Source organism: Erpetoichthys calabaricus, chromosome 8 (genome assembly GCF_900747795.2).
Source record: "Erpetoichthys calabaricus chromosome 8, fErpCal1.3, whole genome shotgun sequence".
NCBI classification, from domain to species: domain Eukaryota; kingdom Metazoa; phylum Chordata; class Cladistia; order Polypteriformes; family Polypteridae; genus Erpetoichthys; species Erpetoichthys calabaricus.
Window position 1 is genome coordinate 23,217,631 of NC_041401.2, and position 13,925 is coordinate 23,231,555.

At 40.3% G+C, this 13,925-nt stretch overlaps 2 protein-coding genes across 2 annotated transcripts in view; one reads left to right on the forward strand and one right to left on the reverse strand.

Annotated features, from left to right (window-relative positions):
* Positions 1 to 8,808, forward strand: part of LOC114655399 (bile salt export pump-like) — a 108,038-nt gene extending 99,230 nt beyond the window's left edge. The window contains exons 27-29 of the mRNA XM_028806351.2: positions 313 to 519; positions 1,817 to 1,963; positions 7,281 to 8,808. Of these exons, the coding sequence (XP_028662184.2) occupies positions 313 to 519; positions 1,817 to 1,963; positions 7,281 to 7,481 (555 nt within the window). The 3' untranslated portion in view covers positions 7,482 to 8,808. The remainder of the gene's footprint in view (positions 1 to 312; positions 520 to 1,816; positions 1,964 to 7,280) is intronic.
* A 3,702-nt stretch (positions 8,809 to 12,510) lies between these two features.
* Positions 12,511 to 13,925, reverse strand: part of LOC114655400 (glucose-6-phosphatase 2-like) — a 28,819-nt gene continuing 27,404 nt past the window's right edge. The window contains exon 5 of the mRNA XM_028806355.2: positions 12,511 to 13,872. Within this exon, the coding sequence (XP_028662188.1) occupies positions 13,361 to 13,872 (512 nt within the window). The 3' untranslated portion in view covers positions 12,511 to 13,360. The remainder of the gene's footprint in view (positions 13,873 to 13,925) is intronic.

Consider the following 13,925-nt stretch of genomic DNA (forward strand, 5'->3'; position numbering starts at 1 on the left):
TTTTGCCCATTTTTGCCCATCCTGAATGTCTAAGATTTCTTTAACACAATCAATGCTAAGCCAACAGTGGTTTGTTAACTTCTAGTGTGCACTGACTTGGGAACAAATCTTGTGCTCTACTTTAAAATGTATTCACTATTGCTTGTTAACTTTTTAATCACTCAAAATATTCTTTATGTGCATTGATTTTTGTGTCGACCTAGATAAAGGTGTAGGCAAAATGACTAATAATAATAAAGCCTATTGATGTTACCTTCTACATTAAGTGACCTATCAGTTAAATGCAGACTTCTCGTGTGCTCTCGCTTTCAGCTTATCGATGGCCACAACTCAAAAAAAGTCAACGTGTCCTTTTTAAGATCCCAAATAGGGATTGTATCTCAAGAGCCCATCCTGTTTGACTGTAGCATTGCTGATAATATAAAGTATGGGAACAACTTTCGGGAAGTCAGTATGAACGAAGTGATATCTGCTGCGAAAAAGTCCCAGCTGCACGACTTTGTGATGAAACTGCCAAATGTAAGTTCTCACCTTCCTGGGTGGTGGGCATATGGGCTACAGAGCAAAATGGTGAATTGTGGGGGATGAAGATAGATAGATAGATAGATAGATAGATAGATAGATAGATAGATAGATAGATAGATAGATAGATAGATAGATAGATAGATAGATAGATAGATAGATAGATAGATAGATAGATAGATAGATAGATAGATAGATAGATAGATAGATAGATAGACTGAAAAAGAAGAAAGCTTATGCCTTGACTAATAATAAGAGAAAAGTCATAGCCATGGTGAGGCGCTTTGCAGGCTCATTGCTGTTGGTATGAAGAAGCCCCAATAGCATTTCTTGACACACTTCTGCTGAATGTCTTGTTGGCTGAAAATACTTAATTATAGTGTGCCAGAGAGAGGATGAGCAGCATTGTTCAGAATGGCCATCAGTTTTGTCTTAATTCTATTCCTTTGTTACTCCCTCCTGTGGGTGAAGTGTGTGCCCCATAACTGAGTCTGCCTTCTTAATCAGTTTGTTGATTTGGTGGACCTACCAGACCACTGACTATGACAGAGTCATATGACATGTAATGGATGTCACTACCCTCATTAAATGAACAGAGCCTCCTAAAAAAAAAGAGTCTCCTCTGCCCTTTTTTCAAGTTTTCCCTGTGTTACTATACCACTCCAGTTTGTCATTGTGGACAAATCTTTCTGTTCCCTCTTGTCAATACATCCCATTAGGATAGAATCATCAGAGAATTTCTGTATATGACATGACCTGGTGTTATATTTATAGTCTGAAGTGAACAGAAAAGGTGACAAGATTATTTCAAATTGGAGACACAGTCCTTGAACCTCACCAACTGCAGTCTTCCAGAGAGACAGTCCATTATCCAGAATACCATAGGCTCATCTACCTGCATATCTCTAAGCTTACCCTTTAACAGAGATGTCTATATAGTACTGCTAGTCTTGTGAAGCAGATAGATAATGGCATCTTCCACTCCAATCTTTGTCAAACATGGACTCTGTCATGGTAGAACAATCAAAGAGATCATAAGACTTCATAGCATACAGGTGGCAGTGCAAGGCCCATAGCTGGGGAGGTTGGAAACAGGAACGACAGGTAGGGGGCCACTTGTCTCTCACCTGACCACTAGGGGTCAGCACATGATTCCATTTAGAGTGGCTGCACTCCTGGCACACCTCACTGCAGGTCTTTTTCTCCATCATGGTCTTTGCCAACTCAGGCTTTTGTAATTACCAATTGTGCAGCAGAATCTAGCAAAATAAGTGCTATTATTTTTATTTTACAGAAATACGACACAAATGTTGGGGCACAAGGTTCCCAGCTATCTCGTGGACAGAAGCAGCGTATTGCCATTGCCAGAGCCATCGTTCGAGATCCCAAAATTCTCTTGCTGGATGAAGCCACGTCAGCTTTAGACACAGAAAGTGAAAAGGTAACAGCTGAAATCTGTTCTCATTTGACTGGAAACTAAATTGGTACACTATGGAACAGCAGGGTTACACTGCTCCAGAGTTCTGGGCACTAATTCTGGCCTGGCCATAGTCTGTATTGAGCTTGCATGTTCTCCTTATATCAATTGGCTCTGGTTTTTCTTCCACATCCCAAAGACACATGCAGTAGGTGTGTGTATGGTCTATGATGGGTTGGTTCCTTGCTTTGGAGCCAATACAGCTGGCGTGAGCTCCATTTTCAACCTGATGTTTTTCTGCATTGATTGTCCTATGCTTAACTAAGGAGGGCTCTCCAAAGTCATGCACTCCATGTATAAGACTAGACTAAGCGTCTAAGATTAATAACTCCTCCTCTAACTACAGACTTCTGGCTTTTAATCCATCCATCATTGTTGGAACATCATGGTGCTTTGGGTAGATGGTGGTGGCACAAGCCACCACCAATAGGACACCGGAAAAGGAAACAGAAGAGAGAGTAGGGGTTAGTACAAATTTTGAATGAATAGTTATTATAATGAATTGGATATACAGAGTGTCAGGATTAAATTACAGTGAAGTTATGAGAAGGCCATGTTAAAGTAATGTGTTTTCAGTAGTTTTTTAAAGTGCTCCACTGTATTAGCCTGGCGAATTCCTACTGGCAGGCTATTCCAGATTTTAGGTGCATAAACAGCAGAAAGCCGCCTCACCACTTCTTTTAAGTTTTGCTCTTGGAATTCTAAGGAGACACTCAGTTGAGGATCTGAGGTTGCGATTTGGAATATAAGGTGTCAGACATTCCGATATATAAGACGGGGCGAGATTATTTAAAGCTTTATAAACCATAAGCAGAATTTTAAAGTCAATTCTGAATGACACAGGTAACCAGTGTAGTGACATCAAAACTGGAGAAATGTGTTTGGATTTTCTTTTCCTGGTAAGGATTCTAGCAGCTGCATTCTGCACTAACTGCAAACGATTGATGTCTTTTTTGGGTAGTCCTGAGAGGAGTGCATTACAGTAATCTAGCCGACTAAAGACAAACGCATGAACTAATTTCTCTGCATCTTTCGATGATATAGAGGTCTAACTTTTGCTATGTTCCTTAGGTGAAAAAATGCTGTCCTAGTGATTTTATTAATATGCGATTTAAAATTCAGCTTACAATCAATGGTTACCCCTAAGCTTTTTACCTCCAATTTGACTTTTAATCCTAATGCATCCAGTTTATTTCTAATAGCCTCATTGTATCCATTATTGCCAATCACTAAGATTTCGGTTTTTTCTTTATTTAATTTGAGAAAGTTACTATTCATCCATTCTGAGATACAGGTTAGACATTGTGTTAGCGAATCAAGAGATTTGGGGTCATCAGGTGCTATTGATAAATACAGCTGTGTGTCATCAGCATAGCTGTGGTAGCTCACGTTATGTCCTGAGATAATCTGACCTAATGGAAGCATGTAGATTGAGAAGAGCAGCGGACCCAGGATAGAGCCTTGTGGAACACCATATAGAATATCATGTGTCTTTGAGTTATAATTACCACAACTAACAAAGAATTTTCTCCCTGCCAGGTAGGATTCAAACCAGTTTAAGACACTGCCAGAGAGGCCCACCCATTGACTAAGGCGATTCTTAAGAATATTATGATCAATAGTGTCAAATGCAGCACTCAAATCTAAGAGGATGAGAACAGATAAATGGCCTCTGTCTGCATTTACCCGCAAGTCATTTACTACTTTAACGAGTGCAGTTTCTGTGCTGTGATTTGTTCTAAAACCTGACTGAAATTTATCAAGAATAGCATGTTTATTGAGGTGCTCATTTAACTGCATAATGACTGCCTTCTCTAGAATTTTACTTAAGAAAGGCAGGTTAGAGATGGGTCTATAATTTTCAAGAGCAGAGGGGTCGAGATTATTTTTCTTAAGTAGGGGTTTAACTACCGCAGTCTTAAGACAGTCTGGGAAGACCCCCGTATCTAATGATGAATTTACTATGTCAAGAACATTATCAATAAGCACACCCGATACTTCTTTGAAAAAATTTGTTGGTATTGGGTCAAGGGCACAGGTGGATGGTTTCATTTGAGAAATTATTTTATGTAAATCAGGTAAATCTATCCTAGTGAAAGACTCTAATTTATTTATTATGGAGTACTGGGGTTTCGGGGGATCCTTAGTGTTGGGGAGATATACTATGTTATTTCTAATATCATTAATTTTTTGATTGAAAAATACAGCGATAGCCTCACAGGTTTTACTGGAAGTACTTAGGAGGCATTCCTTTGAGTTACCTGGGTTTAACAGATGATCAATTGTCGAAAATAAGACTCTGGGATTACTAGCATTGTTATTTATAATCTTAGAGAAATAGCAGCGCCTCTCAAGACGAACTGTGTTATTGTATTCTGTTATTTTAACTTTTAATATCTCATAGTCAATAGTTAGTTTAGTCTTCCTCCATTTACGCTCAGCTCTACGGCATGTTCTCTTTAAATCAGACACTCTTTGGGTCTTCCAAGGTATAACAATGCTAGAAGATTTTTTAACTGTCTTTTCAGGTGCAACTATGTCAACAGCAGCCCTCACTTTAGTATTAAATCTTTCCACCTTACTATTTACATTCTCCTCGCTATTATAGTTGGCACTATAAACGGACTGATTGGTTAGAATGTTTGTAAGTTTTAAAGTTGCTGATGAGTCAAAGAAGCGTTTTTTAACAATATGCTTCTCATGAGTGTTTTCTATCATTATTTCTATATTAAAAAGTAGAAGAAAATGGTCTGAAAGACCCGTATCAATGACCTGCTTTATATCAACTTTTAGTCCTTTAGTAATTACTAAGTCTAACGTATGACCTGCTTTATGTGTAGGCTGATTAACGAGCTGTCTCAAATCAAAAGAGTCCAGGAGGTTCATAAATTCTTTTACTTTTTGGTCACATTGATTATCTATATGAAAATTAAAGTCGCCGACTATTAAGAGTGCGTCATAGTTCGTAATTAAGATTGACATCAAGTCAGAGAATTCCTCAAAGAAAGACGCGTTGAATTTAGGAGGTCTATACACGGATAATACTAGAACGTGAGAATCTCCCTGAATAACAATGGCTAGATACTCAAAAGACTTGAACTTACCAAAACTGATATTTTTACATTTTAACCTGCTAGAGTAAATGTTTGCTAGCCCTCCACCTCTCTTTCCTTGGCGATCAGCACGAGTAAAACTGTAATCCGGAGGCGCAGATTCGATTAAAACAGCTGCGCCATCTGAGCTAAGCCACGTTTCACTTAGTGCAATAAAATCTATTTTTTTTTCACTAATAATGTCGTTGATAAAAAACGTCTTGTTAGTTAAAGCTCTAATATTTAATATAGGGCATAAGAGAGCAAAGGTTAGGAAGGATATTAGGGAGGCTAAAAGACAGCTGGAAATATTGTAGAAAGTAAGATAGATGAGCCAAAGAGATTCTTTCCAAATATTTAATAGTAAAAGAACAGTCAATGTGAAGGTAAAGTGTATCAGAAACACAAAGGGCAAATTTAAAAACATAAATTAATGAATGCTCTAAACTTGCATTTTATTAAGGTTTATGCATATGAAGAAGTTGTTAACCTCCCAGCAGTAACAGGGACTACTAAGGAGGTACTTAGTGATTATAGAAATTGTAAAGGGAGAAGTACAGTTTGGATTAAACAGAGTGAAATCTAACTAATCACTAGGACCAGATAATATTTATCCTCAACTGTTTAAGGAAGTTCATGAATACATAAATCTTTGATACTGTACATATTTTTTGATATTTCTGCAAATTGGAAAAATTTCAAAAGACAAGGCTAGCAAATATCCCGTTGTATAAAAAAGTGATTGGGCTGATCCAAGTAACTACTGTATATGCCAGTAAGCTTAACATGAATTACAGAAACAAATAATGGAAGGAATCATTAAGGTGAAGATTGAGCAGCACATGTCTAGAACAGGTACTGTATATGATTTCAATAGTCAGCATTGGTTCAGGCAGGGAACATTGTGCTTCAGTAATATGCTGGAATTCTACGCAGAAGCAACAAAAACATACAATAAGAGAGGTGCACATGTCGTCATTTATCTTAATTTTCAAAAGCTTTTGGTAAAGTACCACATGAAAGATTAGTGATTGTACTAAATTAAGTGCCAATGCAAGGCATGGTGTGTAAGTGGGCTTGCCTTAAGAAGCTTTTCTTCACAAACAGAACCACAGACACATAGAATAAAGGACCAAGTAGTGCAGTGGAGAGCAGGACTTTATGGGCCTGCAAACCTTGATTTAGGAGAATAGGATGGACAAGCTTGTTGGGTTGAATGGTCTGATCTTGTCACAATTGTAAACACTGATGATCTAGTCTCAGGGTCACAACGATCGATAGGAATGTCTGTCCATCTATTATAAAAACAGAAACTGTCAGCCTTACATCTGTTCCAGGAACTCCAGACTACAGTTCTCGCTAACGGTTTTTATTGTCCCTTCCACCTCCTATAATGTCAGGTCTCCAAGGCAGCACCCCAGCTGCCTACTTTAAAAGGTGGACAGTTTGGCCTCATGTATATACTCTTTTGAGACCATATGTCCAGTAGTGGCCAGGAAGTGATGCCACATCTTGTTTTTCCTTTTTAGCCTCCAGAAGGTCAGTGTTATGTGCCCCTACTTGTAGCTGCTCTAGGACTCTAGATGAACATTATGCACTTCCTTCTTAGCAGCATTGGAAACAGTCCAGTGCAGAGCGACTAGGCTGATTCCAGGGCTACAGAGGATGAATTATGAGGAAAGATTAAAAGAGCTGAGCCTTTTCAGGTTAAGCAAAAGGAGATTAAGAGGATACATGATTGAAGTGTTTAAAATTATAAAGGGAATTGAGAGCATTATTTTAAAATGAGTTCATCGAGAACATGGGTAAAGTTTGCACATTAGGAACAGTAGAAGGTTTTTCTTTACCCAGAGGACCATACACACATGGAATCATTTACCAAGTAGTGTGGTAGACAGTAGGACTATAGGGACTTTCAAAACTCAACTTGATGTTATTTTGGAAGATTAAGTGGATAGGGATGGTAAAGTTTGTTGAGCTGAATGGCCTATTCATGTCTACATATATATATAAGACAGACTGCTCCCTAGCCGTTCCTGTGCTTCCACATTATCATCAGGACCTCTACTGCTTTTGGTGTTTCCCTCTCTCTCTTTCTCTCATGGCCTATCTGTGTGTCATCCTGGTGGTTCCCCATCACCCTATCACAGGGTTTTCTAAAACATGTTGTACTTCTTCTCTTCTTTCAGACAGTGCAAGATGCATTGGACGAAGCCAGACAAGGCCGTACCTGCATTGTCATTGCTCATCGCCTATCAACCATCCAGAACTCTGATATCATTGCTGTAATGTCCAATGGATACATCATTGAGAAGGGAAATCATGATGAGCTCATGGCCTTAAAAGGAGCCTATTACAAACTGGTAACTACTGGAGCTCCCATCAGTTAGCTGCCATCTTGTTGAGAGCCTCATCATGCTTCACATTTGGAGGTTCTTATTGTTCTGATTGCTAACTGCAGCTTTCTCCTCCAAGTTCACCTACCAATGTGACTTTAGCATTGCCTTTGTTGTGAATTCAACATTCTCCACCATGATGGCCTCCTGTTATCCACCATTGATACTATGCTGCTCAGCAACGACACAAAGAAAAATAATTCCACCCTCTTGAGGATTTCTTCTCCAATGATTCAACACATAGACACTGGCATCCAAGTGCTATGATTCTCTTTAAAACCATCCTTGTGTTTATCAATCTCCTGGGTTTATTCTGTGTCTTGTGGATATATTTGTGTCTTTTAGATAATTGCATGCTAAAAACATTTCCTATTCATTGCAATGATTTTGGAAGGCATGGTGATGCCTCACAGTCCCTTAAGAAAGTGTTCGTATCCTAGCCTGGCCCCCTTTGAAGGAGATTCATAATCCACCTGTTTTCATGTGCATCTCCTTTGACATCATAGAGATGTCAATGTTAGTTTAAGTGGTGAACCTGAACTGGCCTGACATAATTGAATGTGAGTGTGTGTTGTGAGTCAGGAGTTGATGGACTCTTTGTCCTTTGCCCTTCCTTTTGTGTGCCATTTACCTCTGGTGACCACAGTTACATTAATCCATTCCAGAACCCAAAATACATACCAAGGAGATTCAAGTAATGCAAAAATGAGTTTGTAATAAGTACAGTGATAATACATGGGAGGGATAAAAAAGGGACACCACAAAGTACCAAACAAACCTGGCTGAAGAGCAAATCCTGGCTGCCCAACTGGGCCTATTTAAAACAAAACTCAAACCCTTGTCCAGTGTAAAAACCGACATACAGGACCAACACAGAACTTCCTTTTCTTATCTCCTGTACCTTTCCAATATCGTATCTGACTTCACTTTCTCCCACTGCCACTCCCAACCCCAAACTCAACTACAGACTGGCCAGGTGCCTGCAATGACTTTCAAGTATGTCCAAGAGGGCCACAAATTCCCTTGGAAACACCTGGGCCTTACCTTCTAGAACTAATAAATGAAAATAAAATGCCAGGTTACCTGCCCAGTCCAGTGAGGAGCAGGGCATGCATGGAAAGCTGAAAGAACCTGTCGAGTCTCAGGCCTAGGGACCCAAAGGTCAAGGGAACCCTTTAGGAAAATTGAACTTGAAGCAGGACCCAAGTGCAGTCGTAACGATTTTGAGCACCCTGAAAGGTGTCAGTTTTTGGGTTAGATGGAACCAAGAAAGAAGTGTCTGATTTATGTGAAAACTGATGTATTAAATTAGTCTTCTGTATTTCTTCTCTCATAGTGTTTTCTGTCGTATTTAGACCTGGTGATAGCTGTTGGTTTATATAGGTTAGTTGATATGTGGAGATTACACAATGTAATATTTACTTACATGTTCTAATCAACATACAACACATCATATGAGTGCGAATAGCCACCTTACATCCAAACATCGTTCTTCCTTACCTGAAAAATCTCAAAACATATTTGTCATATAGGAAGCATATTCAATAAAGGTGAGCCAGTTACAGTTAATGGTAACTGAGTTTTATTTTAGCAATTGTAACAATAGCGCCTTCTTGCGCCCGACCCGGCACAGACTCACACGGAGGCACGTATGAAAAATCAAATAAAGGTTTATTTTTCTTCAGCTGGAGGGCACGTCTTCCCCGTAATCCTTCCAGCCACAAAACAGTCCCAAACAAAGCACTAAACACAACCAAAACACACCCTTCTGGCACCACCACTCCTCCCTTGAAGCTTTGTCCTCCCCTCCTGACTCTGGCCTCTGAGTGGTGGTGGCTGGCCCCTTTCATAGCCCACCTGGAAGTGTTCATGGTGATTGACCACCTGGTTCCAATTGCACTTCCGAGTGGGGCTGAAGATTTGTCCAGCAGGGCTCCGGGACCCATGCAGCTCCCCCTGGCGGCCACCCCAGATCCCAACAGGTCTGTGGATGACTCCACCTCCCATGGAACCCTGCGGGAAACTGAGGCACCATCGTCAGCCAGGGAGGCTGCCACCAAGTGTCCCGGGGGACGAATTGAGTAGTCCACGGTCGCTCACCCAGGACATACGTTGAAGGGGTGTCCCGGCTGGTCATGAGACCCGGCCGTCCGCCACACAATATTTATTTCTTGTTAAGACTGGCTGTTCAATAAACTTACATACTGTGGATAGCAACTTTCAATCTACAAATAACTTTTTCTTTTTTATTGTTTATCCAGGGATGTGATTTTTGGCTAACTTGATATCTGAGCATCTATAAGACTTAACAAACGGATAATTAATCCCCCCAAAAAATGTGACTGTGGCTTCTCAGCATCTCCTACTGTAATATTCTCTCTACAGTTAAGACAGACTCATGTGTTTATCTAATAGACAAAAGTAATACGAAGTCATACAAAGAGATAATACATTTTAAAGGAATACTCTACTCAAAAATGATTACTTTTTTGTATTATAGCAAAAATAATGCAGAGAGATAGGACCTCTTAAAGTAATACGGCAACCAAAAATGGTATTTTTTTTACATGTTACAGTAGTTGCCCCATGTAGTTTGTAGTGATGGCCAAGAAAAAAAAGTAATTTCATATTTTCATGGTGTACAGTGTAACAAGGTGCTATATAGCCTTGGGCGGAGTGGTGGCTCTGAGGCTAAGGATCTGCGCTGGTATCCCAAAGGTTGCTGGTTCAAATCCTGCCAAAAGAGATGCTACTCTGCTGGGCCCTTGAGCAAGGCCCTTAACCTTCAATTGCTCCAGGGGTGCTGTACAATGGCTGACCCTGCGCTCTGACCCCAAGGGGTATGCGTAAAAAAAAAACAAGTAATTTTCTTCGGGATTAATAAAGTATAATAAAGTAAAATAAAAAAAATATAGGCACCCGACACAGACTGACAACGGAGGCACGTGAAAAATAAACAAAAAAGATTTATTTTCTTCGTCTGTGGGTTATGCCTTCCTCGTACCCACAGACACAACACAGTCCTGGAAGTACACAAAACAAAAAGCAAGCACCAACAAAACATCAAATCTTCCTTCGCCACCACTCCTCTAAGCAAGTGTTGTCCTCCTCCTCCTGACTCTGGCTCCGAAGTGGTGTCTGCCAGGTTCTTTTATAGCCCACCCGGAGGTGCTTCAAGTGATAATTGACCTAATTAAGGCTGCACTTCCGGGTGTCGCTGTGTTACAGCCCACATGGGTTCAGGAAGCTGTGCAGCTCCCCCTGGTGGTGGCCACGGAGCCCAACAGAGAAAAGCTTTGGTGTTCCACAATTGTGGCCCCGATGCAACCCAGGGGGGCTGTCACCAAGTATTCCAGGGGACGTAGTGTGCATCCCATGGCTGCTCCCTTGGATCCAGTGTCAAAGGGGCGTCCCGGCCATCCGCCACAACAGACACAACAGTCTCTGACTGAAAGAGACCCAATGGTAACCAACACTGGACAACAGCAAATACTATCAAAAAACGTCCATGAAAAAATCTCATGTTACTTGTGTCACATAATCCACATGCCATGTCAACAGTCGTATGCTCACAATGAACAAAAGGTGTTTTTTTGCTTAAATATTGTTAAATAAATTACACTGGAAAATGAAAATTGTAGCTGTTGTGAAGATGCTAAGATTCACACTGTCCGAAGACAGAGATTTATTTATTTTACTATAGGGACCCCAGGAACACACCTAGCCTTGATCTGGCACGTTCACACTCACACACAGAGACAGTGATAAAGAACCTCAATGAATCAACTAATGATAAAGATATAAGAGGATAATAAAGCATATCTATCTATCTATCTATCTATCTATCTATCTATCTATCTATCTATCTATCTATCTATCTATCTATCTATCTAAGCAAATAATGAAGAGAAAAAAACAATATTAAACAAGCAATGTGTATGCAAAAGCCCTCCCCAGTTCCCCAGACAATTTCTGAACGTTAGAAGAGGTTCTGAACCACCACTGCCTTAGTGCATTCTCAAAACACGTAGCCTAGTGAATGTGGAGCTAGAAGCCAGCACTTGCAGATTGGATCTTGAGTAAGCTTTTGACAAGTTTTAAGTGAGATAAATGTGATTGATGGAAGACGTTTGGTTGAGTAATGGAATGCTTAGTGCTTATAGATTTAGAGTGTGTTCTACTCTAATTGAAAGGCCCTATTCCCACCATTCCCTAGGATCATTGAAGAGTAGATTTTTTGAAATATTTTTATATTTGGTTGAAATGCTGTCTGAATCTTCATCAAGAGTTCAGCCTATCTTATAGATTTGAATGTGAGATATGGAAAGTTGGTTATAGGAAAAAATTAGTGTAGCTGAAAAGTTAAACCTGGAACATAATTGTTAATAAGATGCAAATAAATTGTCTGTATAAAGATCGCAGTGCGATCTAGTGATTTCTTTAAATTAGACACTGAGTAGGTTATCTGGTATAGGAGCAACAAATAAGATCTCCTCTACCTTGGGTTGTGTCTGCATTGGTTCCATTCTTTAAATGATTGGTGGTAAATTGACGATAGTAATGAATGGCGGACAAAGCAATAAATACAAAGAAGGTTTAGAACAGGTTTTGTTTTCCATTGCAAACCCGGCTGTTGTAAATTCATGAATGTTCGCCAGTTTATATATTTGCTGCCCAGTAGTAAATTTGAAAGTTAGGTAGTGCCATGCCACACTCTGCTTAAATATTTATGCAACCACCATTTTGATGCATGGCTGTTATGAATTCCAGATTAATGACGTGAAGATAGAGTCTAAGGGGAATGTCTCTCGACACCCAGAATAATGCCAAGGAAGCCATACATCTCAAAACAAGTGTATTTATTTGCAAAGACACAAAAAGAGGGATGAATAAAAGAAAAACTCAAAGTAACAAAGGAAGCATCAAAGACAATTTATACTGTATTCCTCCAGTAGTGCCTTTGTCCTTCTCAGTCAGGTTGGTTGGCATACCCACTTGCCCACCTCAAGTACACGCTGCCTCTTTTCACACATATTTGTGGCCTCCCCTTCTTGCCAATGACCCGCATTCAGAATCTTCTCCCAAATGAATTCACACTTCCTCCCATTAAGTCAATTAAACCCCAAGTTTAAACCAGAATGCCCCCTAGTGACCCCCAGTGGACCTTTACACTTGATCTGCCAAGCTGCTTGTTCTTCCTCCTGTGTATCCAAGTCTTATACCACCACCTACAGCTTCACCCTCTGTCTACAGAAGACAACTTAGTTTCTCCCATGAGGAGACACCTCAAACTGCCCCATTGGATGTGTGGTCTCTTGCCAACCCTTCACGCTAAGTAAATTGTCAGACACCCCAGCTCCTTTTCGGGGTAAGCTGTCTTCAAACATCCTCTGGAAATATTTTTTTCCTTTCGGGGTTCCATTCTGCCCCTATGGCATTGCTGAGCCTTACTATTTGGTTCCAGTGGTACCATATAAGAGATGTTCTACTATCCCCTAGGGCTTCTTTTTTCCACATCCTGTTTCTTATTTAAAGATTTATCTTAACCTGATCTATCTTGGTTGATATTCATGTTCTTGTCAACCCAATACAGATTTTATGTTTAAAAAAATTGATTCCATAGAACTCCTTACATCAGAGTTCCACGCATCAATGTTATTGACTTATGTGTGTTGTGCCAGTTGTATCTGAAATCTTTAGAAGACACAGGAAAAAAAAAGTCTCTTTTGCCCAAGGAGGCTCATCTAGCAAACATGGAAATGAAATGAAGATGTAAAGGAATCTTAAGGCATATGTCAAGTCTCGCTTGCTAATTTACACATGCTGAGAAAAACTGGCAAAGTGCTTCACAAAATGCCACCTATATGCTGAGCTTATTTGGATTTCTCTTCCCGGCTTCCCATCAGTAAATTAATGATATAAGGGATGAAGGCCACAACTGTCAGTGGGACCACTGAGCTTTTGCAGAAAGTCAGCACATAAAAGAGAAGTTCTGCCTGCGTGGGGATTGTCACAAACTCGTAGAGTTGCAAGGCAGCCAACGTTCCTGCCATGCATGCCACTTTGAAGCCAGTCTTACAGCTATTCTTGCCTTTGCAGCTCTGGTTAAACATCTGGGAGTTTATTCCGAGGCCCAAGCCGAAAAGAACCCCCAGGTTCCTCACTAGCCCCGCAAAGGGGCTGCTGTCCAGGTGGACCCACTCCGGGTTGGCACACCATTTCCTGGCTTTGGTGACTGACCATAAGAGATCAACGTTGATCATTTTTAAGGTCAGGTAGAATGAGAGTGCAGTGCTGAGGAGCAACAGGCTGATTTTCAAGTAGACTTGCAGATTGGCAGTTTGAATGCAGGGCATGTGTTGAAAAACTTCGGCCACCAGCATGCCTATGGAAAGAAAAGAAATTTATCTGAGTGACAGCAGTTACAATGAGGAAGAG